We start from the raw sequence: 27,495 nt of genomic DNA on the forward strand, positions 1-27,495 counted from the left end.
GGAAAGCAGCAATTGATTTTATTTCCTGCTGTAACTGCCCCCATTATCTGAACATATCTCATCTCTCCCTTTGGTCCTTATCATGTCTCTTCCTGGCAATGATGGCACCTCTCAAGAGCCCCACAGCAAACCACTAGGCGACCTCTCAGATGTCATTCCTCAAGACAGGTGAGCTGAGGCTGGTGTCCTAAGGTTTTCCGAGACTTTATTGTTTTAAAGTTCCCTAAGGTGTTTCTAAAAAGATGATTATAGGCCTCATAAATAAACCGATCAACAGTTAACAGGTTCCTCAAAGTCAGCATGTTCAACAAGTTCAATTCAATATTTGGGGCAGGGAGAGTCCAATATTAATTTTCAAAATGAATATGTAATAAAGGAACAGGAAATGCAAACTCCACAAAGCATCATAGAAAAGTTAGGTGCAGTTAGAAACCCCTTAAACAAAGGCTGGGCACATTTACCTCACAGTGCTACGAATTTCAAAAATATTTTATTCATCCCACATCACCATAAAAGCAAAAAATCAATGGATGGATGGATGGATGGATGGTCAACTAATGGCAGGCAGTTTAGCTTCATAGCTAAGAGCAGAGCTTCTGGAGTTGGGCGGCCTGAAGTTTGGTCCAGGATCCTCATTTCCCATCTCTGTGACCTTCTTAGACACCTGAGTCTTATCTGCTCAATGGGGTGACTATAATACCTGCCGCATAGATGGGGCGAGGCGTTAATTAATTAATGCATGGCAGAGCACTCAGCACAGTGCCTGGGACAAAGTGAGTTTGCGATAAATGTTAGTTGGGATCATCTTCATCACTCTAATTCCTTAAAAAAAGGAAACAAGCCAGTATGAGCAATTAAAAAGAGAGTACAATTTTCTAAGCTGTAATTAGGGAAATGAGGTAGCAACGTCATTTATTAGCTTTTCCCAGCATAATTCATTAGAAGGCATTGAGTTCACAGTAATGAGCAGAAGTGGCAATCTGGGGGTGGGGTGAGGCCATTTACAAATTACTGAACACAACTTACATCAAATCCGAAGACTGCATATACCCAATTGACTTTTTTTTTTTTTTGGCTGTGTTGGGTCTTTGCTGCTGCGCGCAGGCTTTCCCTAGCTGCAGCGAGCGGGGGCTACTCTTCGTTGTGGTGCGTGGGCTTCACATTGCGGTGGCTTCTCTTGTTGCGGAGCACGGGCTCTAGGTGCACAGGTTTCAGTAGTTGTGGCTCGCGGGCTCTAGACTGCAGGCTCAGTAGTTGTGGCGCACGGGCTTAGCTACTCCGCAGCATGTGGGATCTTCCCAGACCAGGGATGGAACATGTGCCCCCTGCATTGGTAGGCGGATTCTTAACCACTGCGCCACCAGGGAAGTCTCCCAATTTACTTTCTTAGAAAATGTGAAAGAAAGCAGAATGTGTATGAATAAGGAAACAGCATCATTTATGGGTGAATTTTATGGGCCTTGAGCAAGTTTTATATTGAACCTCTATACCAAAACTGACATGTGATAGGCTCAGAAGGATGCAGTAATCCATCCACAACTCTGCAGAGATGGTTCCAAGGTTAAAATCCAGGTTTCTCTGCCTTCAAATCCACACTTTCCTCCAACATTCCCACGACTCGAGAGAGTTACAGCCCTTCCTTGGCCCAGGCTTACTGCAGCTGAAAAAGCACCTCCTCCTCCGATGTTCCTAGGCTCCCCCGCATCACTGCCCCACCCCAAGAGGATCAGGAATCGGGACTGGTCCCAGGAGCAGCCTCAGAGAAGACCCCTTCACTCACCCTCATGTTCACACAACACTGTTTAAGAAATGCTGACTGCACATCAGACAACAGCCCTTTACAGCTCACTCACTCCTCAGACCCCTGCTACCTAATACCCCCTCATTGGGCAGACAAGGAAAGGGGGCTCAGAAAGTTGAACTCACTTGACCAGGATCACTCAGCAAAAACCAAAAGCAACTGAATCCAAACCGGGCACCAACCACCTCCAAAGCCTATTCTGTCTATAACTGAGAAAACAGGCCTGGGCTCTGAGCAGCGGCGGCCAGAGCGCTGGGGCGGGCCGCTCTGCTTTCCCAACGCCTCCCGACGTGCCGCCGCCTCCTGCTCGGCCAGCCGCCGGCTTCTCGTCCCCAGACAGCCCTCAGCCCGCGCGCCAGCCGGCTCCTTTACAGCGACCTGCAGTCCCAGCCTCGTGATTAGTGATGATGCACCAGGTTATGACCTAGATTTATTCTGTAGACCTAATCAGTATGCTGAGGATTTGGATAAGGTGTTTATTCCTCATGGACTAATTATGGACAGGACGGAACGGCTGGCTCGAGATGTGATGAAAGAGATGGGAGGCCATCACATCGTGGCCCTCTGTGGGCTCAAGGGGGGCTATAAATTCTTTGCTGACCTGCTGGATAACATCAAATGAACAGAAATAGTGATAGATCTAGACCTATGACTGTAGATTTCATCAGACTGAAGAGCTACTGTAATGACCAGTCAACAGGTGACATAAAAGTCATTGGTGGAGATGATCTCTCAACTTTAACTGGGAAGAATGTCTTGATTGTTGACGATATAATTGACACTGGCAAAACAATGCAAACCTTGCTTTCCTTGGTCAAGCAGCATAATCCAAAGATGGTCAAGGCTGCAAGCTTGCAGGGGTGAAAAGGACCCCTCAAAGTGTTGGATAGAGACCAGACTTTGTTGGATTTCAAATTCCAGACAAGTTTGTTGTAGGATATGCCCTTGACTACAATGAATACTTCAGGGATTTGAATCATGTTTGTGTCATTAGCGAAACTGGAAAAGCAAAATACAAAGCCTAAGATGAGTTGAGTTGAGTTTGTTGAGTTTGGAAACATCTGGAGTCCCACTGAAATCACCAGGAAAATTATCAAATGTTCTAGTTCTGTGGCCAGCTGCTTAGTAGAGCTTACTGAATGTATCCTCTAAGAATTTTATCCGTTTTTGTACTTTAGAAAGGTCAGTTGCTGCATCCGCGAACTCTTTATTTGCACTATGAGCCTACAGGCTATCAGTTCCCCTTGGGTGGATTGTTGTTTGACTTGGGAATGAAAAATCGCATAAACCACACCACTATTTAAGGAAAATATTGACATTGTATCAGTAAGAAACATTTAAAGAGAAGAATATATTAGTTTTTTAATTGGTATTTTAATTTTTATATATTCAGGAAAGCACAGAAGTGATTGAATATTGTTGATTATACCACTGTGCGTTTAGAAAAGAAGCAGTCAGTTTCATATCAGTGATAGCATTTAGAGGTATCGTTATGTCAGATAAACCATATGTCCTGGAATTATTTTAGTAGGTTTCAGTAGTATTAACCGTATTTTCCCGTTTGTTCAGATTATTTCTGGCGAGTCTTTGTCAACAGTTCCTTTTAAATACAGGTCAATAAGTTCTAAAAACCTAGCACTTTTTGAAGTCTTCGATGTAAAAATCCTTAAAATAAAGGCTGTCTCTTTAAAAGAAAAAAAATAATTGAGAAAACGTTCAAGGAGTATTTACAAATAAAATTTGAAAGAAAAAAAAAGAAGGAGTAGAATGAAAGGAGATAACTCAAGTTGGCATCGCACAGAGAAAAAAATTGAAAAGATATTTTTCAGAAAGATATTAAAAATGATCAGGAGAGTAAGAGTTAAGTTAAAATTACCAATGTGTCTTTTGTGATGTTAAAAAAATTCTATAGGCATACCTCCGAGATCCTGCGTTTTTGGTTCCAGACCACCGCTTCCATAAACCAAATATCCCAATAAAGCAAGTCACATGAAATTTTTGGTTTCAAAGTGCATATAAAAGTTATGTTTGGGCTTCCCTGGTGGCGCAGTGTTTGAGAGTCCGCCTGCCGATGCAGCAAATACGGGTTTGTGCCCCGGTCCGGGAAGATCCCACATGCCGCAGAGTGGCTAGGCCCGTGAGCCATGGCCGCTGAGCCTGTGCGTCTGGAGCCTGTGCTCCGCAACGGAAGAGGCCACAACAGTGAGACGCCCACGTACCGCAAAAAAAATAATAATAAAGTTATGTTTATACTATACTGTAGTCTATTAAGTGTGCAATAGCATTGTCTTAAAAATATGTACATACCTTAATTTAAAAATAGTTTATTGCTAAAAAAAAATGCTAACCATCATCTTAGCCTTCAGCAAGCGGTAATCTTTTGGCAACTGTAACATCAAAGATCACTCATCACATCACCGTAACAAATATAATAATAATTTAAACTTTTGAAATATTGATTTATCAAAACGTGACACAGACACACAAAGTGAACAAATGCTGTTGGAAAAATGGTGCTGACAGATTTGTTCGTTAAAAAACCTTCAATTTGTAAAAAATGCAGTTATCTGCAAAGCACAATAAAACGAGGTAGGCCTGTATTGCCAGCTCTGTCAAGAAAGCGGCCCAACTGGGACGCTATTCCACCCATCCCCAGCACATCAACATTCTGGTGCCCAGATCTGGGTTAAATCTTAACAGGGCTCCTTGGAGAGTTACTGATTCCACGTCTCTGGGCAGGACAATTCAAGACAGGCCTGCAGTAGCATGTTGCACAAGAGCAAAAGACCACTCCAAAAGGTCTGGGGTAGAAGTGATAAGGCATAGGCGCCTGCTTAAAAGGACATCACCAGCCAGCTTGTGATAATTGGAACATCAAAAAGAAAAGATAGCTAATAACAGTTAAAGGAAAGGGGTTGAGTCTGTAAAGGCCATGAATATCAATGAATATGAAAATAAAAAGGGCAACCAAGTGAACAAGGCAACTGATATATTGCCTTAGGGAAAGGGGAAAATAATAGAGAGACATTTTTAATCCATCTTAAGAAGTAGGGGAGGGCGGGTGTGTATGACTGTTCTCTTTCTGGCACTAATATCTTTTATAAAGCACTGTATGAACATTTCTCTAAGTAGGGTGGCTATGAATAAGCCAACCGCATATGGAATGAGGAGGTAGGTAAAAGAATAGAAAAACCTCATGTTGTGGCCACAGCTACCCCCAGGTAGGAGGAGGATCAGATCCTGGGCTGCAAAGTTAGTTATATATTGTCTTTTGTAAGCATTTAAGAGTCTCTAATAGATTTGGTCTGCAAAGTTAAAAAGACTCTAATTAGGGGCTTCCCTGGTGGCGCAGTGGTTGAGGGTCCGCCTGCTGATGTAGGGGGCACGGATTCGTGCCCCGGTCTGGAAGGATCCCATGTGCCGCGGAGCGGCTAGGCCCGTGAGCCATGGCCGCTGGGCCTGCGCGTCTGGAGCCTGTGCTCCGCAGCGGGAGAGGCCGCGGCAGTGAGAGGCCCGTGTACCGCGAAAAAAAAAAAAAAAAAGAAGACTCTAATTAAATAAACTTGTAATCAAAGTTAAATGTGTAAAAGTATTTAATAAAATTTCTGAGTTTCTAATTATTAGTTGTGTGAACACATAAGTATTCATATACACATAACACAATTTAATAGACTCATATGCATATATATATACATATAAGAATTTTTAAGTTATTCAATACATTTTAAAAATGACTAAATGCTAACAATTTTGGATTAAATTACTACTGATGCAGTTATGAGTTTGCAGATAACTGCAAATTAAGATGAGTTTCTGATCTTAATTTTTTAAAACGCTGCCACTACCAGCCACTGAGCTCCTGTGGCAGAAGGCAGGCTGCTAACGAACAGCTTGCTGTCAACTACCCCCTCCCAAACCATCTCCACCTCATTTCAAGCACAGGAAAAGCAGGCACCCATCCCATCTCCAGGGAGAAGGTGGGGACAGAACAAAGGCAGGAGACGGCACCCAACAGAGACCTACAGACTCAAGTGCACCCCAGCCTGGATGCAGTCCTCATTAAAATCACTCATACATCTGAGAAGGATACAGAGAAGAAACAGAGTTCGGATATGTTGCATGGTTCCAAGTTTGCTTCCTGCAACCTGGGAGGGCTGCACAGGGCATCTCACGCCTGGGACCAGCAGGTCATGTAGCAGACGTCACAGGGTTCAAAACACAAACCAGAAGCTCAGAACACAAACCGTACCTCAGAACCACTACGGCCTGAGCCCATCACCCAGGAGGGGCGGATGGGCTACAAGCTGAGCTGTCATGTCAATTTCCCACCTGAGTCCGTTCCAACTTTGTCTTAGACATGCTGGATCCACATGAAAAGGAAAACGGTCAATCTGTACAGAATTGCTTGCCAAGCATTTTTGTTCTTAAAAGAAAAAGCAAAGATAAATCAGCATTGGAATCTGGAATGATGAGAAAGAGTGAAAGCTGGCAGGTGGCAGGTGACAAAGTAGGCCTAAGGGTCACAGGGTAATCTGCTCACTGGGTTAAGTAGCTGGCTGCCCTGCTCACCAGACACTATGCCCAGGGCTCCTGGTCCCGGTCAGCACCCTGCATGGATGTGGCTGCTTTGGACCTTCAGAGATAAGCTCCTTCAATTCTCCCGGACGCCTGGCGCCCAGGCCCACGCCTGGAGGGGAATGGCGGGGAGGCGGCGCCTTGACCGTGTGTCGCTGACATGTGGGGAGTGATGGTGCAGCCAAAGCTTCTCTGCTTCCACCTTTGACCCTGCAGGCCTCTGTGTAGCTAAAAGCAATGAAAATGGGCCCAAGGAAGAGCCCGCTCACATGAGGAGCGAGCAAGACAGGGGAGAAGACACAATTCCAGGGCTCACTCAGGTCCTCACCTGGAAACAAAATTGCCTGAGGTCTTGAGAGCAGCAGAAAGGACACAACGAGTACGTGGGCGTTTACATGAGAGAAACTCACGGCAACTATTTATATTATAATGTATACATTTTAGTATTATTTTTGTTAGCAAATGATAATGAAATGTTTTCTCTGGCTATTAGATCCCTTCTCCATCCCCTGTACAACCTCCCCTGACTCCCATCTTTTATCTTTCCTTCCTTCTTTCAACCCCACCTACCACAATGTTTGTCAGTGCTCCACATGGCACCCCACCCACAAACACACACACACACACACACACACGCACACAGTGTTTTCTCTTAGGTCACCATCTCATGTAACTTTTGACCCCTCCCTTTAGAAGGTCAGCATTGTGTGTTAATCATCCCTTTAATTTGCACAGGCTCAGTGCATATTGTGGTGCCTTTATTTTTGTTTCACTTACGATTTTAGTAAGATGAAGGCAATCTTTGGGAGGGGGCAACAAACAAAATGATCTTTCTATTCTATACGTTGTTTTTAATTTTGCTTTGCTTTTACAAAAAAAGATAAGAAAGGAGAAAAACTGGTTTTTTAATTTGAAGAAGATGCTTTTCCATTTTCTCTTATTTAAGAAGCACTTATTAAGCACCTATTTAATACAAGGCACTGGGCTGAGGACTCTGGCCTATTCGAACATGAAGTGGACGTGGGCTGTACAATAATGGTTGGACTAGATCAACGGTCTTTGATTTTTTTGCCATTGTTTAAATTAAATGTTACAAAATTAAAATGGGACGGGGAGCTGGTTTAACATGCAGGTTCCCAGACCCCATTCACTCCTCCCACACAAGCAAGGTAGACAACTCAGTACAGGATGCCAACGGAAGGCCTCAAGGGCATCTTGTGTTGGCCCAACCTGGTGCAAAGTCCCTGGTTAGGTAATGAAAGAAAATCAATAATCAATAAATACTATGAGCCCTCCACACCTCAATTTCCTTGATAATAAAATCAGCCTGGCCCAAACTGTAGACATTTTACAGGGATGAGATGAGCCAGTTCATATGAAAGGTCTCTGACAACAGTGAAGAATTATCCTTGGGTGGTGTCCCAATCATACTGCGAATGTAAGAGATTCATCAGTGTGTGTGTGAGGGACCCAGGAGCCTCCCTCAGCAGAAATGGCCAAGCGGAGTCCTGCAGAATCATAGGAGGGTCTGTTAAGGAAGAGTAAGTAACACACAGGGATTTCTGGAAAAATAACTCTGCTGTGAATTCTACTGTGAAGCAGTCTGGAGAAACCAAATACGAAACCTACCAGGGAGGTCACCCAGGACGCGGTTTTCCACACAATACCACATCTCCCTGGGCATACAGACACCGTGAGTAAACAAAAGTGACTTGTAATGAGCCTCCTCTAGGCTACAAGATACACTGGAAGTTCTGAAGCGTCAACTTGGCCATTAGTTCAAGTCTAATGTGCTTCATATCTGCCCTGGTGTAGATTATTCTATTTTTACTCCTATCAAAACTGACCATCTGCAGTGCTCACAAACAGACTGTAGGGTTTGCATGAAGTATAAAAACACAGGCCAATTTAAACAAAATTCCTTCCTTACTAATATCTAATAGAGAAAATGTGAAAATAGCCCAGGTACATGCTAAAGAAGAAACTTACAAGTTCAACTTGTTTATTATTAATGATTTCACAAATTCAAGAATATTGGAGATTGGTTTGTATTAGCAAAAATAATTACAGAAAACTTTACAGATGCACCATACGCTGGTTTTTTTTTTCTTTTATTCCCCCACTTTTAAAAATTTATTTATTTATTTATTTATTTATTTTTTGAATAAGTCGGTTTTGAACCAAGTTATCTCTAAGTAGAAGCAGGACTGTTGTACTCTTTTATTTTTTTTTTAAAGGTGACACAATGATACATGGATATGTAAATGATGTCACTTTCAAAGTGACATCACTAATTTAGACTAGGTTCAAATTAACTTGAATTTTAAGTCAGGAGGGTCAAAACGAAAGAGAACTGGTCTTACCAATCTCACAGGGCTGCCATGAATTTCTAAAGAGAAAAATTACATCAAAATTACATCTTGAGTGAACATCAGAAATACCATTGGTATGTTGTAAATCAACTATACCTCAATCTAAAAAAAAAAAAACATTATCACTGGTATGAATTTTTTAAATTATCGCATATTTTTCAAACCTGCAGAATCAAGTTTCACATCCTTGTCATCACAAACACACTGAAAGAAGCCCCACCTAGTGTACTGCTCACCCTAACAGGTGTCAGCTCTGCAGCCCACGGCAGGACCAGTTTGCTGCTGCAACAACATCTTGCCTCTCCCGAATAACCAGCTTAGTGGGCTTTCACACAGAAATCAGCAGCCTTGATATGTCAGGCTATGTCCTATAAATACTGAGCAGCCTAGAGATTCCCAATACCTTGGGTTTTAAATGCAGACAAGCTCCTCCCCAACACAAGTTTCTAAGGACTTACATGGAAGGAAATGGGAGCTTTTTTTTTTTTTTTTGGCCCTGGCTAGGGAAGTCCCTGGGAGCATTTTCTTTTTTTTTTTCCCCATCTGTTTTTGTTGTTGTTGTTAGTAAACTTTTATTTAGTTAGTTTTTGGAATTTTATTTATTTTTTTATACAGCAGGTTATTAGTTATCTATCTTATACATATTAGTGTATATATGTAAATCCCAATCTCCCAATTCATCCCACCACTGCCCCCCCACCCCGCTTTCCCCCCTTGGTGTCCATACGTTTGTTCCCCATATCTGTGACTCCATTTCTGCCCTGCAAACGTGGGAGCATTTTCTATTCTTCAATATGGTTAAGAGAAAGCTGGTTCAAATGAAAACTCGTACTTGTCCCCACTACTCTGACATTTCTATCCAGAAGACTCAAAGTCAAGGCCCTTTATGGGGCTAAATCCCACAGCCGCATTTCTTCAACTACTTTCCACAGATGGCAGGCTGCAAGATGCAGCGGCCAGTACAAGCGCTCACGTGCGGCCATGGCTAAGGAGGACAGGGCATCACAAGAAAGGGGAATCACTCACGGAAGTACTTCAGCGTCTCCTCAATCTGCTCGGTCGTGAGGTCAATGTTGGCATCTGGAGAAATGAGGGGCGTATGGAGCCAGTCGTCGTGGTCATAACCGTAGATGGTGTCAGCTCTTAGCTTGTAATGGGGCAGCTGCTCCTCCAGCAGGCTGATGATCTCAACTTCCGGAAGGTCAGTGCTGTTGCACACGTCTGGAGGGGACAAGATGGAGAGATGAAAGCCCAACCTGGTGGTGGCCCCGCCGCTGCTAGTGACCTAACCCTGGGGCCTACAGCCAGTGTCTTGGCTACTTACCCGCAGCACAGAGAGGCCAGATGAGGCCACATCAGAGATCCTTTTCCAATTTAAATTCTACTCTTGAAACTAGGAGTTATGCATGCTTACTGCCAGACCTACCTGAAATAGTTCCTGCTTGTTTAGCTGCCCACTTTCTGTGAAGTAAAGCCAAAATTCTTGTGCTTTCACCATTTGGGCTAAGTCTTCCTCTCCAACCCTTTCTCTGGCCATTCTCTCAATGACTCTACAATTAAGCCAAACCAGTTATAATTTCACCAATATGCCAAACTCCTTCCTGCCACTATTTTACCATTCAAACCATGTCTCCACATAGATAAGATTTTGCCTTTGTTTAATTCATTCATTCACCTGTTCATCCTCCTGCATCTCCTTCCATCCACCGATCCATCCACCCATCACCATCCAGCTATATCCTGAGTCCCACAGTCACAGGACACACGATGCTAAATACAACAGTCATGGTCCTGCCTTTGCAATGCTTGTATCCTCATGGGGCTTCCAGCCATTAAACCAACAAGTGCCCCTCCGTCAAGGCACAGCTTGAATACCACCTCTCCCCCGACAGAATGGTGTTTTGAGCATACCAGGCAGTATTGACCTGTCTTCCTCAGGAAGAATGTGGACACATTTGCCCAGAAGAAGGGCTATGCCAGAGACTTACCAAAATCCCCATCTCCTTTGTATTTAATGAGAAGGCTGCACGGCAGCCAAAAAAATTATGGAATCACAGGTAAAGAGAGCGTTCAGTGGTCAACTTCCCCCCTTCTTGGGCAGGAGCCCAGGGAAAGCACCTGCTAGCCGCCCCCCGCAAACCTCCTACCACCCCACGCTAACCCTTCTTACTTAATTCAACATATAAAGCTTCACTGCAGGACATTTCGACTCAGGAAGTCCACATGGCTTTTCAAGTGCTTGCGGAAAGAGTTATAAGTGGAAAGGAAAGACATCTCAAATTTTACTTGGAGCTCTGGGGACTGGAGGGGGACATGTGAACGCTCAGGATTCTCTGCCTCATGTGGGAAATGTCACAGCCAGCGCACTTGGCATTTCAGCCAGCCCCCACCAGGCCGGAGCTGCTCAGACACTCTGCAAAGGTCTGCGGAGAACAGAGTGATGCCCTCCCCTCGGTCAGGGCCAGCAGCCCAACCTCAAGGCAGAAGATGTCTCGTATCTCTTTATCATCTCCCACCAACGACAAAACACCCTCCAAAAGGCTCCAGCTGAGCTCCTAACTAAGGAAATATTTCCTCGTCTCACAGTCGAGTGGGGAGTAAGTTCCCACAAAGCTCATCTCGAGGTGAGGCCTCACAACCATAAAATGACCAGCATCTGGCTGAGGGGATACAGGGTCAAGGAGGGATGACACCCAAACGATGGCATCTCTTGGCTAACCATAGATCTGCTCCACAAAAGCCCACGCAGCCTGTCCCTAGGAGAACGGGCAGGGTACCAACACATTCCTGCGTGACGCTCCCACACGACAGGCTAGAATCTTCTGGTGTCACTGCCATTTGGTGGTGGGAAAGGCAACGGACTCCAAAAAATAAAAATAAAATCCCTTCTAAGAACACCGTGTTACTTGTGAGCACACTGGCAGCTGCTCAAACGCTGAGACTCCCCTGTCCTTCCAGGTTCCCGGGGCTGAAGGTCAACATATTTACAGTGTGGGTCCCTGTGACCAAGAGGTATCGTTTTCCTTAAAGCGTATGATGACCAGTGAGATCAAGTATCCAAAGGTGAGGCTGTGTCAAAAAGCCTTTTCAAACAACTCTGAATATTTGATTTTTCCGTAATGTGACCCGCCATGTAAGCATCAGCAAGTTTTCAGCTGCCTGGCAGGTCCGGAGAATTAGGAGACGATTATAAAGACGGCCCAGGGAGCTTTCCTTGACCCTGGCTGCAGGGCTAGGGGCCCCAAGGACCTCCTGTGGAGGGGGACACCACCTCTGCCACATGGAGAAGACACATCTGAGGCCTGAGGTTGGGTAAACATAACATGAGAGCCTTTGAGAATTCCCCCGGAATGCTTTCACCGTGCCAAGCACCAAGCCAGGAGCCTTCAGTGCATTCTCTGACCCTCCCGGCAACCCGCGGCGTACATAATATTTGCTCTGACTGATAGGCGAGGAAGCTGAGATTCACAGGAGCTGTGGAATATCTTGTAGGGCAAGGTCACCTGGCTAAATAAGTGGCAGATTGTGTACGAGAAGCCTCAGCCGTCTGACTGTAGGCTGTGCCCTTCCCTCTGCCATCTGCTGCCCGTCTCCCAGGCGAGAGCACTAGGAATGCTGGGGGATTCCCAGGCTGTTCTCAACGGGAAGTTTTCGTTCTAAACAGGTACAGACTTCATAAGTATGCTAGAGGTGTCCAGCTAAACACACTGACAAATCAGGGAGGTGTCTGGATGATTTTTCCTTCCAGAGCGTAGGAAGTAGAACCAAGAACAGAGGTAGCTTGTCTGCCAACCCACCCCCACCCCTGGCGCTTACTCAAGCTCAGTGCAGGAAAGGGCACTGCTGGCCTCACCTGGAGGAAAGGAACCTTCGAATGCTCTCTACGGTCATCATTTCTCCACTGCTCCAGCTCACACTATTAACAAGCTATACCATGTAGTCTCGGGTGAGTCTCAAATGAAGGGCATCCACCTCCTGAGTGAACCCAGGCCCCGAAAGGTCCATGGCTTCTGGCAGATCGACAGCAACAGCAGCCCGGAACCCACCGACCCCCAGCCTGGCAAACCATCAAAGGCCAGGCTCACCCAGGCAAGTCGGGTGGACTTAGGCTCAGCATCCCCGCCTTCTCCAATTACAACAGCCCCATGGATGCCGGCTCCATCTGTGAAAGACACTTTTAAAATCACAGTATTGCCCTGCGTTAAAAACCTCCCAGCTCCCTATAAAGTGCTTCATGATTCAGCCCGCACTTTCCCAAGACAGAGTCTACTGACAGCTTCCCGATATCCAATTTCTGCTTCTTTCTTTCGGTAAAGTCACCCCGAAGGTGTGGCTGGGCATGTGGCCACGCAGCTAAAAACTACATTTTCCACCTTCCCTTGCAGTAAGGTCAGTCCACATGCCTGGTTAACAGGATGTTAAAAATGTTTATTGAGCATGAACTTCCAAGTCAGACCCTATCCAACTGTCGAAATGCAGAGATGGGGTGGTGCTGGAGCCGCCTTCAACTGTATAAGTAAAGGAAGCACCTAGGGGGTTACCAGAGCAAACCTGGGTGCCTCAGACAAGCGGATAGGGGCAGCACTCCTGGGCCATCTACCACTTGGACTTTTAAAAGAGAGAAAGAAATACACATCTACCTTATTAAAGCCACTTCTCAAGTATCCCTTCAGTGAAGCTTTTTGCCAGCCTCCAAACACATTTTTGCACAAACCTTGGTTTGGACACCAGCTGTTCTGGCTGTCTGGAATGCCCTTCCCTGCCAGCAAACTCCATCGCAAAATATCACTCAAGTTCACCCCATATTTCAAGCTTCCCTTGACCTCTCCCCTCTGGCTATGTATTTAGTACAGAGATTATTTCACCACAGTGTTACATGCGTTTTCTAACAGAGAGTCCCTCGGGAGGAGCTCTGAATTACCCCTTAACATCTAACCCAGCCCTCAGCATCACGCTGGGCAACAGGAAGTGCTCAGTAAGCGCTGGATGAATGATGGAAAAAAGGGAGGAAGAATCAGCAACGGGTGGGCAAAAGCCTAGTCGGACAAACACCCAGCCTTTAGCATGGGGGAGGTGGAGCCACCTAGTGTCCAGGTCTTTTCAAGTCTCACTCAGTATCTTCGTCCAGCAAGGAGGGAAGTCCCACGGGGAAGTGAATGTCGCCTCAACCACTCAGCAAACGCAAATCCAATCCAATGTCCAGCATTCTTATAGCACCACCCTGGGAGCAGAATGTAAGACCTCTTTTCACCTCTTCAGAGCTATAACCCTTCCTAGCTTTCTCCAAGGCATAAGGTTTGAAGCAGGTCCTCCTATCCAAGGATGGGGGCTTCACTGAAGGCTGTGGGAGGTGGGAGAGGGCCCTGAGGGTCTGGGGCTGTAGGTCCAGCTATGTTCACTCTCCACCTGACTTGGGTTAGATCCATAACCGCCAGAGGGGGCTTGAAGGAGGCCCCTCCATCTAAGCATTTGCACTGATGCAAAGGTGACATGCCAGGTTCATGAAACCTGCCAGGCGCCCCAGATGATGCATACATTTTACAGCAGAGACTGCAGCTCTAAATCAGTGTCCAACGTTTAAAAATCAGAGAATCTCATGCAAAAATACAGATCCCTAGCCTGCTGGAAAAAGCCAGCATATCTAGGACCACACAGTTATAGGCTCTGACTGGTGGCCGCCTCCAGATGGGCGGGGGGTAGCTCCACTGGGGTTTCTGGGCCTTCTGCCTGTACACCGGAGCTGAGGGCGCTGGGCCCAGGAGAACAGAGCTGCAAGGGAGAGGAAGACAGTATCCTGAACACTCCCCCAGGCTCCGGAGATCCTAGGAAAAACAGCAGGGGGAGAGGCGAGGATAAAAGGAGGGAGAGAGTGCAGTGCTGGACAAAGGGGAAAAGCTTGGCCAGAGAAAATCTGGCAAAATCAAAGTAAGAGAGGAACAGAAGGGCACAGGAAAGGAGGAAGGAGGAAAGCCAGACCCTGAGGCAGGCCAGCCAGCACCACGACTGCCACCTGCTGGCAAGCGCCTGAGGCCCTGGATGCAGCAAGAGCTGCTCCAGGAGTTCGGAGAATGGGCTCCCAGCCCTGGCCCTGCCCCCAACTCTGCCATGTCACCCGCAAGTCACGTCTTAGTTTATCTGGGACTTTGTCTCTCCATCTGTAGAACAAAGGCATCAGGTTGCAGAAAAGCTCTTTTTCTACCCAAAATGTCTCTGAGCCACCAGACCAAGGGCTGTGTCTGGGGGTGGCCGCCACTCCCAGCACACCCCGCCTCCACCGAGGGGGGCCCATAGCACCTGGATATGCCGACTTCTTCTGAGAGGGCGGGGATCTGTATTTTTACATAAGATTCCCTGATTTTTAAATGTTGGACGCTAGTTGAGAATTGTGTCAATACCTGAGGTCAAGTTAAACACATGTGCCTCCGGTTTGCACGCCGGGGTTTCCCATCCTGGTGTCTAACTCTGGGCCTTGGGAGAAGGTTCCAGACTACACTAAAGGTGACAAGCAAAGAACGTGACCCCAGCCTGTGCTTCAAGAAGTTCTGGCTAGGGTCCGTAAGCCCCTGTCATTACCCATTAACCTTGGCAGTGACTGCAAACCCACAGCCATGTTTTAAAGTCTTCACAAGATGAGACAGCTCACCTACTCAGCCGCCTGCAAATCATTCTGTACAGACTTGGAAACAACGCCTTTTTCTTGAGTTATTAGGATTAAAGGGCATGGGCTCAGAGACTCGCACACAGGCCATACTGGTGCCAGGGACACATCTGATACTTTGCAACTGGTATCTGCCAGACATCCTTCTGGAAAATTCTTCTCTATCATAGGGTCACATAGTTAAGAGCCTCAACCTAAGCTTCGTCGGGGAACTCAGTGTTAGTAATTATTCTCTAGAATACCACAAAAGTTGTGATTTCACCAACTACAAAGGGACCTTTAGAACTAGAAATTACTGGCTCAACCACGTCATTTAATAGAAGAGGGCTGCACTCAGAGAGGCTGAGGAGGTGGCTGAACGTCACAGAGCAGCCAGTAACAGACCTGAGACCGAGGCACAGTCCACTGCATGGCCCCCGCACCAGAAGCCTCAGGAAGTGGCAGGACCACCTCGCAGGCTGACATTCTCCACTGTTTACCCAGCACCCTGCCTGGTAACCAGTAAATGCTCAATAAACATTTTGCTGAACGATACAAACCACTTGTATCTATTACTGCATTTCACTTACTCTCACAAACCAGCAGGCAGTGCAGGGTGAAGGGCAGGAACACATTTACAAACCAGGAAACCAAGGTCCCAAAGGTTACACGAGGAGCCCAGGTCATTCCACTAGGAAGTGGCTGAGCCCACTGCACACACACCCCTGGCCCCCGATACCGTCCCCCCAACTCTAATCCACACACGACTTGCTGCTACTCTCTACGGCCCCTTGAGAGGATCACCTAGGGAAGGAACCTGCAAGAAAGCATTTCTCCTCCCTTCACTCGTTTGTGGGCATTTCAGCAGAACTGGGGGACCCTGCCGAGAACTGAGCCTGGGGTGATGATGCCCCGGGGCAGACAGAACTTCTGTAATGGGCTCTTTATACGCTCCTTGGGTTCTACCGCAGACCTTCTGTGCCAGGATCTATGAGGGTGGGATCCAGGAGCTGGCTTTTACATCAAGTTCTCCAGGGGGATCTCGCCCATCAACATTTGAGAGTTGACAGCCCCTTGTGATTTTCATTAACTAAATTTGCTTTCTTTAAAAAAAACTGATAAATAAGGCCTGTGGCTCAACGTTCAAACGGTCTAAAAGGGCAACATGGTCCCCTCACCCGTCCCTCCCACGCACCTGCACTCTCCCCACTTCCACCCAAGACTTCTCAGACCCCTCCCCGGGGCCTGCGTGAGCTCACACCCAAGCCAGCCTCTCCCAGCCCTGCCACTTACAGAAGGGGACACTGAGGCCCTGCCAGAGGTGCGGGGACCTGGGCGAGGTCTCGTGGCTGAGCAGTGTTGGCACTGGACGCCAGGACTCCCGATGCCTTCCTGTCCCCACCATCCGGAGTTCACCTCCCGACACACTACGTCCTGCTCACATTCCAGCCCCACAAGGACATGATGGGGACAAGATTTCTCTTCTCTTCCTTGATGCCCCGCTGTGAGCAGTAACCAGTGTCTCCAGAGACATCCGCATGGAAGCAGAAAGGCCAAGGAAATCAGGATTCAGAGACAGAAACAAAACCTGACGCTGGAAGGGCCGTGGCCTTACCTGCCACCAGAAGTGACTCTTTCTAAGAAAAAGGATAAACAATGACCCCGGTTCAGTTCCACACAGATGGGGTGTCAGGTTCTGAGCTGTGGCTTGATCACACACGACACCAGCTCCCCGTGACAGCAGCACAAACGGAGACGGCCGAGCCGCCCAGCGGCCGCCCTCGCGAGCAGGGTCTCCAACACAAGGCTGAAGCGCCACCTTGTGCAACTGAATGTGGCCCCGTCCACTCAGACTCGCCAGCGTGTTGTGCAACAAGAGGGCAGGAAGAGGCGAGACAAAGCAAAGTCAGAAGAACCCTGCTATGGAGGCCCCCGGATGTCAAACTGATTGCAGTGTTTTGCAGAAATAGTGACTCCAATGGGCTTGGCACAGAAATCTACAAAAGCAGACGATACCACATTGCAAGATAGATTGATTCTAACACTAAGACATAAAGTTAGAACTGCACAGAAATTTTATTTTAAAAGGAAAAATTAATGTGTTAACTTTAAGAGTTAAACCTGCAGGAAAATGCTCAAAAAATCGGGTGGGGTGGGGTGGATTAATATTCATTTGAATTTGTTTTACTAGGAAACAAATAGAAAAAAATACTTTGGTTTTCCAATTTTCTTGATAATTTCTCTTAAAAGCGTACATATTATATATCTTATAATTATTAAATTACCAGGCGAAAATATTTACATGAAAATAGCCAGTGTCAGTGTGATTGCAATTAATGCGCTCACAGCTGAATTAGTGTTTAGACAGATGGAGCTGGTGGAAATTGGAACGACACTTGCAGTAAACGGTTTGACAGCATGTTTGGAGAACCAAAATCCTGCCATGACCCTCAAACAAGTAATCTGCCATATGGGATTAAAAATGAGAGCGGAATCCAAAAAATCTGAAGGGCAAAATACATAAGTGTGTTTATAGTACATACCTGATAAAGTTAAAAACATGCACCACCAGGTTCCTTGAAAAGTTAAACAGAATTACCATATGATCCAGCAATTCCACTTCCAGGTATATACCCAAAAGAAGTAAAAGCAGGGACGTGACCAGATATTTGTACACCGGGTTCATAGTAGCATTATCACAATAGCCAGAAGGTGGAAGCAACCCAAGGGTCCATTAGTGGATGAACAGATAACAAAATGTGGTAGGTATGTACAATGGAATATTATTCAGCCTCACAAAGGAAGGAAATTCTGACATAAGCTACAATATGGATGGACCTTGAGGACGTTACACCAAGTGAAACAAGCCAGTCACAAAAGGAGAGACACTCTGAATCCTCCTGTGGGGGTTGCTAGAGGAATCAAATTCAGAGACGGAACGCAGAAAGGTGGCTGCCAGGGGCTGGCGGAGGGGGGAAGAGGAATCTGTGTTTAAAGGGTGCAGTTGCATCTGGGGAAGATGATGAAGTTCTGGAGATTTACAGAGGTGACGTGTGCACAACAAGGTGAAGTGTACACTTAAAAATGGCTAAAATCGGGCTTCCCTGGTGGCGCAGTGGTTAAGAATCCACCTGCCAATGCAAGGGACCTGGGTTCGAGCCCTGGTCCGGGAAGATCCCGCATGCCTCGGAGCAGCCAAGCCCGTGCGCCACAACTACTGAGCCTGCGCTCTAGAGCCCGCGAGCCACAACTACTGCAGCCCGCGCACCTAGGGCCCGTGCTCCACAACGAGAGAAGCCACCGCAATGAGAAGCCCGCGCACCGCAGTGAAGAGTAGCCCCCGCTCGCCTCAACTAGAGAAAGCCTGCGCGCAGCAAAAGACCCAACGCAGCCAAAGAAAGAAAGGCTAAAATGGTAAACTTTATGTTATGTATGTTTTACCACTAGTTTTTAAAAATAAATAAAAGATGACCACTCTACTCATGTTATCTCCCAACGTACGGTTTTTGTTGGCTCTGGTTACAAAGTCACATAACTCCTGTCATTTTTAGTGTCCCATTTTGTAGAACACAAAGTTTTTCAGAAGCACATATATTGTGTTACAGCAAGAATGCCTGTATAAAGTTTAATTTTTTTCCCACCAGTTTTACTGAGATATAATTGACTTACAGCACTGTATTAGGTTTAAGGTGGACAGCATACTGATTTGACTTACATACAACATGAAATGACTACCACAATAAGTTTAGGCAACATTCATCACCTCATATAGACACAACATTAAAGAGAGAGAAAAAATTGTTTCCGTGTGATGAAAACTCTTAGGATTTACTCTCAACAGCTTCCATATATAACAAACAACAGTGTTAATTATATTTATCATGTTGTACATTACATCCCTAGTACTTATTTATCTTATAACTGGAAGTTTGTACCTTGTGACTGCCTTCATCCAGCGCTCCCTCCCCCGAAGCCCCCATCCCCCGCTTTGGTAACCACCAATCTGATCTGTTTCTATGAGTTTTTGTTTGTTTCTGAAGTACAACTGACTTACAACACTATGTTAGCTCCTGTTACACAACATAGTAATTCAATATTTCTATATATTTCAAAATGATCACTAGGATAGGTCTAGTCACAGTCTGTCACCAACCAAAGATATTACAAAACTACTGACTATACTCCCCACACTGTATATTTCATACCGTAAATCATTTGTTTTGCAGCTTCAAGTTCATACCTCTTAATCTCCCCTTGATCATTTTCTTTGCAATCCTAGCCTCTGGATGGCCTTCCGTATCTCAAGACTACTAAAATATCCAGCAATATTTACTTCTAGCACTTCTATGGCTTCATTCTTAACATTCTATCTTTGAATCACCTGGATTTTATTGGGTTTGAAGGAGCTATATAGGGATCCAGCTGTACTTTTTATAATGATAACAAACAACAGCAATGATAACGACAAATATTTATGGATGCTACCATCTCCAAGCATTTATCTCCACTGACTCATTTAAACTTCCCAACAGCCCTAAGAGTGGAGACTATTATCATCCCCACTTTACAGAAGGGGAAACTAAGGCACAGAGGATGTGGGTGTGACCCACATCACACGGTAAGTATTAGACCTGGCTTTCTCACACAGAGTCTGGACCCATTGGCCACAGCCATAGCCACCATCCATGCTGCCTCTGGCCCTCTGGTCGCACTGATTAAATAATTCCTCCGTGTAACTCTCTTTTCTCTAAATTGTCCTCCTCCTCCCAACTTCCACTCTCTTGAGTACTTTGCTTTGAGACTTCCTAAAACACAGCACATCGCTAAAGCTTTACTTTTGACCCATTCAGAGACTTTGTCTTCAAATGTCAGATGTGACTGATCTTAACTTTTGTCCTGCCTCCTGGTGGTTCTACTCTCGAGGTTCTGTTAGTTACCTGTCTTTTGTTTTATAGAATATGTGTCACCAGATTCTTTTTTTTTTTCCCCTAGTGATTTAGGGCAGAGTTTCCTCCAAGTGCTGGGAATGGAGGGTGGCAGGCACTATGCAGGGTGGCCTCCAGCTATGAGTTACCATCACCATTTACCCTTTGAGCTATGCAAACATCATCATTTTCTTATGGGGGTCATGTTGTGAAAGACGAGGAAACACTGATTTGGAAGGTTCACGCTCTACCTTTAAGACATGACACCTTATGATATCACATCAAAGAGGCATGGTAGACACTGCTAGTGGCTTCCCAACCACCCATACTCTCCTACTTTCCTCAGTATCAAAGACCTGGGAAGTCTACATTTCTCAGCCTCCCTCATAGCAAGGTATGACCAAGAGCGTTAAGTTCTGGCCATTGAGATTTAAGCAGTGGAATGGTGAGGCTTTCCCAAAGGCTGCCTTCCTACAGCCTGGAACTTGGACATGACAGCTGGAGCTTCAGCAGCCTTCTAAGACCATGAGGTGACCTTAAGGATAGAAACCACGAGTATGGTGGAAAATGAAGGACAGGAGGAGCCCAGGCCTTTGAGGACAGGAGGGCCACACCAGCACTGCAGAGCCTCCCTCTGAACTTCTTTTATGTGAAAGAAAAATAAATCCTATCAGGTGAAGGCACTGTTCTATGCAGCTAAGCTTAAGCCTTGATGATACAGGTAGTTACCTTTAAATTACTAGGAGGTAAATCTGTATTTCTCTCATTATCTGTAGCAAAAATAGGATAACCTGCTTATACTTCATCTCACTAATCCTCCTCCCACCTCTTGGGTTTTGTTGCTCTAATCTGGGGGTTCAGATCCAATTTCCTGTTTTCAAATTATTAACTCTTTACACTTAACCTTTGCATTCTGGTTTCCAAAAACATTTACACCCAATATTTATAGTTAAGACTCTCAAAGACCTTCAAGGCAGCCTGAGCAGCTGCCAGAGTTCAGGGCCCAATCGTTCCGTTTATCATCTCCTCCCCAAAGTCAGCCCTTTACCAAGGACCAAAGGAGTCAGTTAGCATAAGGGATAAACTTTGAGATAAAGACTTATGTGCCAAATCACAGAAACTTTATTTTATTAATAGAACAAAATTCTGTGAACCCGAAATTCCTACTGTGCCTGTACCATTCAGTGCAGTCACCTGTCTTATTGTTAATCTAAATTAACTTCCGGAACAGGAAATTCTGTTTATAAATGAACAATGGTTACTTTTTCAAAACATCACATGAGATCATCTGGATATTAAAAGATTTCAAACTCATCCAAAAACAGATCACTACAGCCTGATAATAAACAGTTAAAACAGATGAAACAATAAAACCTGGGCGTGAAACGATTCCACATTACTTGAACCAGGTTTCAAACCAACACAAATGTAAATTCAAAATGTAGAAAATTACAAAGGATAAAAAGAAGAATACAAATGAAGAAATACAAGCCTTTGTTAAATATAAATAAATAAAGGAAAAAAACGTAAAGTTATCTCATCAGGTGATGTATGTATGATACACAAGTGTCAGGAGCAGTTAAAGTTCCTCTGAGGTGTGTGCACTTGAATAGCATGGATGACCACTCAAGATCCCTTGCTCAGCTCCCCAACGCCAGGGATGAGCCAAGAAAAACAAGGACAGCAGAAACCAAAAAGCGGCTTTCTGAAAGCTTATTAAAAATGCAGGGCTTCCCTGGTGGCGCAGTGGTTGAGAGTCCGCCTGCCGATTCAGGGGACACGGGTTCGTGCCCCGGTCCGGGAAGATCCCACGTGCCGCAGAGCGGCTGGGCCCGTGAGCCGTGGCCGCTGAGCCTGCGCGTCCGGAGCCTGTGCTCCGCAACGGGACAGGCCACAACAGTGAGAGGCCCGCGTACCGCTAAAAAAAAAAAAAAAAAATGCAGCCCCACTGGGAGACATGTGAGTGTATTGGTGGGTGACAGCTAAAGGGCCTGGGGTGTCTTTTTGGGGTGAAGAAAATGTGCCAAAATTAACTGTGGCGATGATTGCACAACCCTGTGAACATACTAAAAACCATCAAATTATACACTGTAAATAGGTGAATTCTATCTCAATGAAGCGGTTATTCACACACCAAAAATGTAACCCCACAAGGAATGTGAAAAAAGGTCTCTGGGCACACCTACCACCCTTGGGCATATCTCCAAATCTCCTGCCAAACACTGTTCATGAAAGACGCATCTGAATCCATCCAAAAGGTTAAATCACCTTCCCTATCATCCTAGGAAAGCCCAAGGAATTTCTAATACCCTTCACTGCCATTTCTACTGAAAATGGGTCAAGCAAAATGAGATTTCATGCTTAGAAACAATAAACTCTGGCTGCCTGGAGACTCCAACGATATGGAGCAACTGTTCACAGCTTAACAATGCTGAGGGGAATGGGCTATTACTGGACCCAACAAGCCCTTTGAATTTTTATTTTTGGCTTCTCAGCTGAAAAGGGATATTTCTCTCTTATTGTTAAGTTGAAGTCCTGATACAGATCAGGGCTTGAAGGTCTAGACCAGCAGTCCACCAACTACAGTCCACAGTAAAATTCGGCCCCCTGCCTGTTTTTATAAATAAAAATTGCATTGGAAAAGCGCTACGCCCATTCCTTTAGGTATTGTCTGTGGCCGCTGTCAGCTACAACAGCAGGGACCACAGAACTGACAAACCCAAAATATTTACTCTCCGGCCCTTTAGGGATAAGTCTGCTAGCCCCTACTCTAGGCCATCGGAGCCCAGGTCCTTCCCCTACCCACCCCCACTGAGTTCCCTAGCCCAGCAGAGCTAAGAGGCTAGGCAAAGGGCTTAAAGGTCACTGACACCACTTCAGGGGCTTTCCTGAAGACCACCTACATACCTGTGCCATTCAAGACCACTACTGCTACCTGAGGGTCTTCTAAAATCCAGGCTGATCTTCCTTCACTCCCCACCCTTGCTATGGCTCGCTGTGAATGAAATATCATTTCGCAACTCAGTGACCTTGAGCCAGGCCATGGAACTTCCCTGGGCCAATGGAATGTGTCACTTACTGCATGTCCCATCAGAGGCTCTGACTGTGCCTGTGTGGTTACATTTGTCCCCTTGAGCTCCTGTCCTCTGCCAGGAGAAGAACACGGCCCTACACAGCTGCTGCCCGTCATCCCAAATCTTCAAATGGGACAAGCGAAGCAGACCTGAACTGATGCTCAGGCATGGAAACTTAAGACAAGGAGCAAGGAGTAAATGCTGCAGTAGTCACTGTGAAATTCAGAGTTGTTTGTTACCCAGCATTTCTACAGCAAAACCTAACTAATACACACACCCAATTTAAAAGCATGTCAAGTATGGCCACCAATAACTAGGAGGATAAAGTTCACTGCATAGGACTGACATTCCATCACCATCAGGATCTCCTAACAAGTAGTCTAAGCAAAGAAGACATGGCCACTCTTGGCTTTCATAACACCCTCCCTTAAAAACACAACTCCTGGAATTAACTCCAGCAAATAGCAGATGGGAATAAAATAAAATAAAGGCGGGATGGACCAAGGCAGGAGAAGACATGGGAGCAGATTTCTTTTGTTCTACACATCTAAAGTTGCCGGCCCTACCTGTCATACTCTCTAGACAAGTAACTCCTCTCTCCTCCAATCCCTTTCAAAAGTTGCACACCCAGGGCACTGCAGGTGTCTGGTCTCAAGGTTAAGGCTGCCACTCCAGTTGCTAGTGCTCCCCTGGCCCACTAGGTGGCGCTGCAGCCGCACCTGGGCAGGCCCACACCCTCCCTCAGGTCCCAGACAAAAGGGGGGAGAGGACACCAGAATACAGTTACTTCCAGGCCTGCCTCAGACTCAGACTTGACCCTCTTCCCATTTCCACTCTCCACAAACCCCTCCTTAAGTAGAACTGAAACAGCACTGAGCAATGGAGTTCAAACCTACAGTCAACGACAACCTGAGTTGTCTGTTGTGAGGTTTTTTCAACACCGAAAAAAGAAGTATAGTTACATTTATCAGATACACTGAAATCTAACGTGTTGGGCTGGGCGTGAGAACTGAATTCCTACCAAAAGAAGAGAAGGGAGGTCAGGGTTCCCATGCCCATCGGCTCTGCCTCATCATCACGTTTCTAACCATTAAGAAGCAAGACCTTCCTTCTCTCCCACCAAGAACATGACCCACATGCATGGTCCATCATGCAGAGCAAAATCCAGTTTAGGGCTGAAAACCTCCTGGAAGAGGACAATTCGAGTCTTGCCCTAAGCTGACTCTCTGGGGGTCTGGCCTTCGTGTTGGCAATCTCTGGCTCCTCTGGCCATACCAGTCCATTTTCTTCCACCTGCCTTTAAAAGTCCTTGCTAGCTTGAGACTGAAAAATGGAATACTGCCTGCCGTATCAGTAAACAAAGGATGTCACAGTCATCACCGATTGCAGCCATCACCAGACAGTGAGCTGGTGAGCCCTGAGGGAATTCAGGAAGGAAGAGAATACCTGCCATCTAGCAGCCATCAGACTGCAGCCACTCCCTACCGTGAGCCCCGAGGAAACTCAGGATGTGCAAACACAGGATACTGGCCCCAGATAGCTGAGGTTCCTATCAAAGGAAATGCTTTCAGTGAGCCCAGACTCTTTCATCTTCCCATACATAGAGAAGTGCTAAATTCCTTAACTTGGGATATCTGTTTGTTTTCAATTAACAATTATCTTTTAAAAAATTATTTATTTATTTATTCTGGCTGCACAGGGTCTTCCTTGCAGCACACAGGATCTTCCTTGCGGCATGCGAACTCTTAGTTGCGGAATGCACGCGAGCTCTAGTTCCCCCACTAGGGGTCGAACCCAGGCCCCCTGCATTGGGAGCGCGGAGTCTCACCCACTGGACCATCAGGGAAGTCCCTTAATGATATTCTTTTGACATTCAGACTACCTGCCCTTTGTTGCAAAACTTCTATATAACCTGGCTCCCCCCCTTGCCTCCTTGGAGCAGTTCTCTCAGGGTTACTTGAGATGCTGCCTCTGGGCTTGAAGTCCTAAAAATTCCCACCAAATAAAACATAACTCTCACCTGTTAGGCTGTGAATATTTGTGAAGTCGACAAGACTCACGCTGCCCCTGGCTTGTGCTCACTTGTCCACCGCCCAGTCCGTCCCCCTGCGGCATCAGGCTTGCAGTCATCATCCCCATGACGTGATAGGCACATCACCTCCAAGCCAAACACCGTCCAACTCCCCACCGCTCAACTCCAGGACCCCCATGCTCCCCCTCTGCCAGCCACCTCTGAAATCTGAAGTCGACACATCTCCCTCCCTGCCCACAACCGCCAGTCCTCACAGTTCTCCCCTTGATCCCCCATATCGCCTCCATCGCCTCTTCCCATCTAGCTTCAATCCCACAGCCCTCCCTCCCTCCGTCCCTCCCTCTGTGGTACTTTCGCGGCACCCACAGGACAAAACCCAATTCTGCACAAAACCGACAGTCCACCTTACTCTGCCCTGCAGCTGGGCTCCGGGGGGTGAGGGGTAATCACAAAGCATGATGGGCAGACGGAGAGCCCTAGAATGCCGTGGGCTCCCAGGCTCACCGCGCTCGGCACCCCATCTCCTCCTCCAGCACAGTTCCCTGGGGTGCCAGGGAAGGAAGTCCGATGGGCTGGGTAGGGTCTGAAACAGCCTCTCCCAGGGCGCAAAACTAGGGTAACACAGCCTCTGCGCAGCTTCCAGGTGCCCAGAGCGGAGGCGGGCTGGTCCCCTCTCCTTTCCTCCTCTCCCAGAGGTCACTTCCCTCCGGAAGACTCCCAGAACTCCCAGCCTTCAGGCCTCCTCTTCACTCCATTCCTCTCCCTGCCCGTTTACCTCCATCTAAGAATTCAGAAGATGTCCTGCACAGGGACTGCAGGCAGAGTGAGACAGGCCCTCCTCCCTCCATCCCCTCACCTGCAAGCTCACACCTCCACGACAAACGCCCCTGTTTCCCAATGAGCATTACAAAGCCCTTCATTATCACAGGAAGCCTGTTACCTAAGACACTACAGGGAAAGGGCCAGCTTTACAACAGGCCAACCTCACCTCTCCCCCGTGCTGGAAAACACTAAAGAACATTAACTCAGCACTCCCTGTAACCTGCTGTCTTTACCTAAGAGGTTCTGACTGAACGGGACGGCGAGGCTTACCAAGTCTTCACCAACCGAGATCCACCTCCGTTGTCAAACTGTTTTACAAGGCAAAAAATTAAAAACTGTAACTGTTTCTTTTTATGCAGTGGGGGAGGGGAAGCACAGGGAAAGGAAGGAGAGAAGGGAAGGAGTAGGGAGATGGGGAAACAGGTAGCACGGAGGAGAGAAAAGGAGTGGGAGGAAAAAGAAAGAGGTGGAGAGAAGGGGACGCAGTGGCGAGAGGAAGAAAGAAGAAAAGGCGAGAAGAAAGGGAAACTGAAAGCAAAAGTGCTCCAAGAGCGCCCTCGGGAACCAGAAAGCCTGCTGGCCCCTGTCTCTATTCGATTTCCCTATTCTGGACATTTCACATGTGACCTTTTTTCAAGGGTCATCCATGCCATAGCATGTATCAGTACTTCATTCCTTCTTATTCCTGAACTATATATACTCCATGGTATGAATATACCACATTTTGTTTACCCATTTATCAGTTGACAGACATTTGGGTTGCTGCTACTTTTTGGCTATTGTGAATAATGCTGCTTGGAACACTCACGTAAAGTTTGGTGTGTGGAATTATGTTTTCATTTCTCTTGGGTACATAACTAGGAGTAGGACTGGTAAGTCATACAGTAACTAGTACGTTGAACCTTTTGAGGAACTACCAGACTATTTTCCAGAGTGCAAGCTTTCACCTTGACTGCAACATCATGAGGGACCCTGAGCCAGAGCCACCTAGCTAAGCTACTCCTCAATTCCTGACCCACAGAAATATGTGAAACTATAAATGTTTGTTGTGTCAAGCTGCCAAGGTTTGAGGAAGTTTGTTACACAGCAAGAGATAACTAACAGATGAGAATTAAACGAAGTTAGACACAAAAGGTGTTTAGGACAGTGTCTAGCACATAATAAGTGCTCTATCAATGTTAGCTACTATTATCACAGTATCTTCCCACCACAGGGCCTTTGCTCATGCTATTTTCACTGCCTGGAATGCTCTTTCCC

The 27,495-nt window shown here is 46.3% G+C and overlaps 1 protein-coding gene and 1 pseudogene across 2 annotated transcripts in view; one reads left to right on the plus strand and one right to left on the minus strand.

Moving 5' to 3' along the window:
- Positions 1-27,495, minus strand: part of TRAK1 (trafficking kinesin protein 1) — a 98,782-nt gene that overhangs the window by 66,199 nt on the left and 5,088 nt on the right. The window contains exon 2 of the mRNA XM_007463235.1: positions 9,775-9,969. Within this exon, the coding sequence (XP_007463297.1) occupies positions 9,775-9,969 (195 nt within the window). The remainder of the gene's footprint in view (positions 1-9,774; positions 9,970-27,495) is intronic.
- Positions 2,181-2,826, plus strand: LOC103077565 (hypoxanthine-guanine phosphoribosyltransferase pseudogene; annotated as a pseudogene). Its single transcript, XR_457074.1, has one exon. The product of XR_457074.1 is annotated as a hypoxanthine-guanine phosphoribosyltransferase pseudogene (transcript).

The sequence above is a fragment of the Lipotes vexillifer genome, unplaced genomic scaffold (genome assembly GCF_000442215.2).
Source record: "Lipotes vexillifer unplaced genomic scaffold, Lipotes_vexillifer_v1.1 scaffold820, whole genome shotgun sequence".
NCBI classification, from domain to species: domain Eukaryota; kingdom Metazoa; phylum Chordata; class Mammalia; order Artiodactyla; family Lipotidae; genus Lipotes; species Lipotes vexillifer.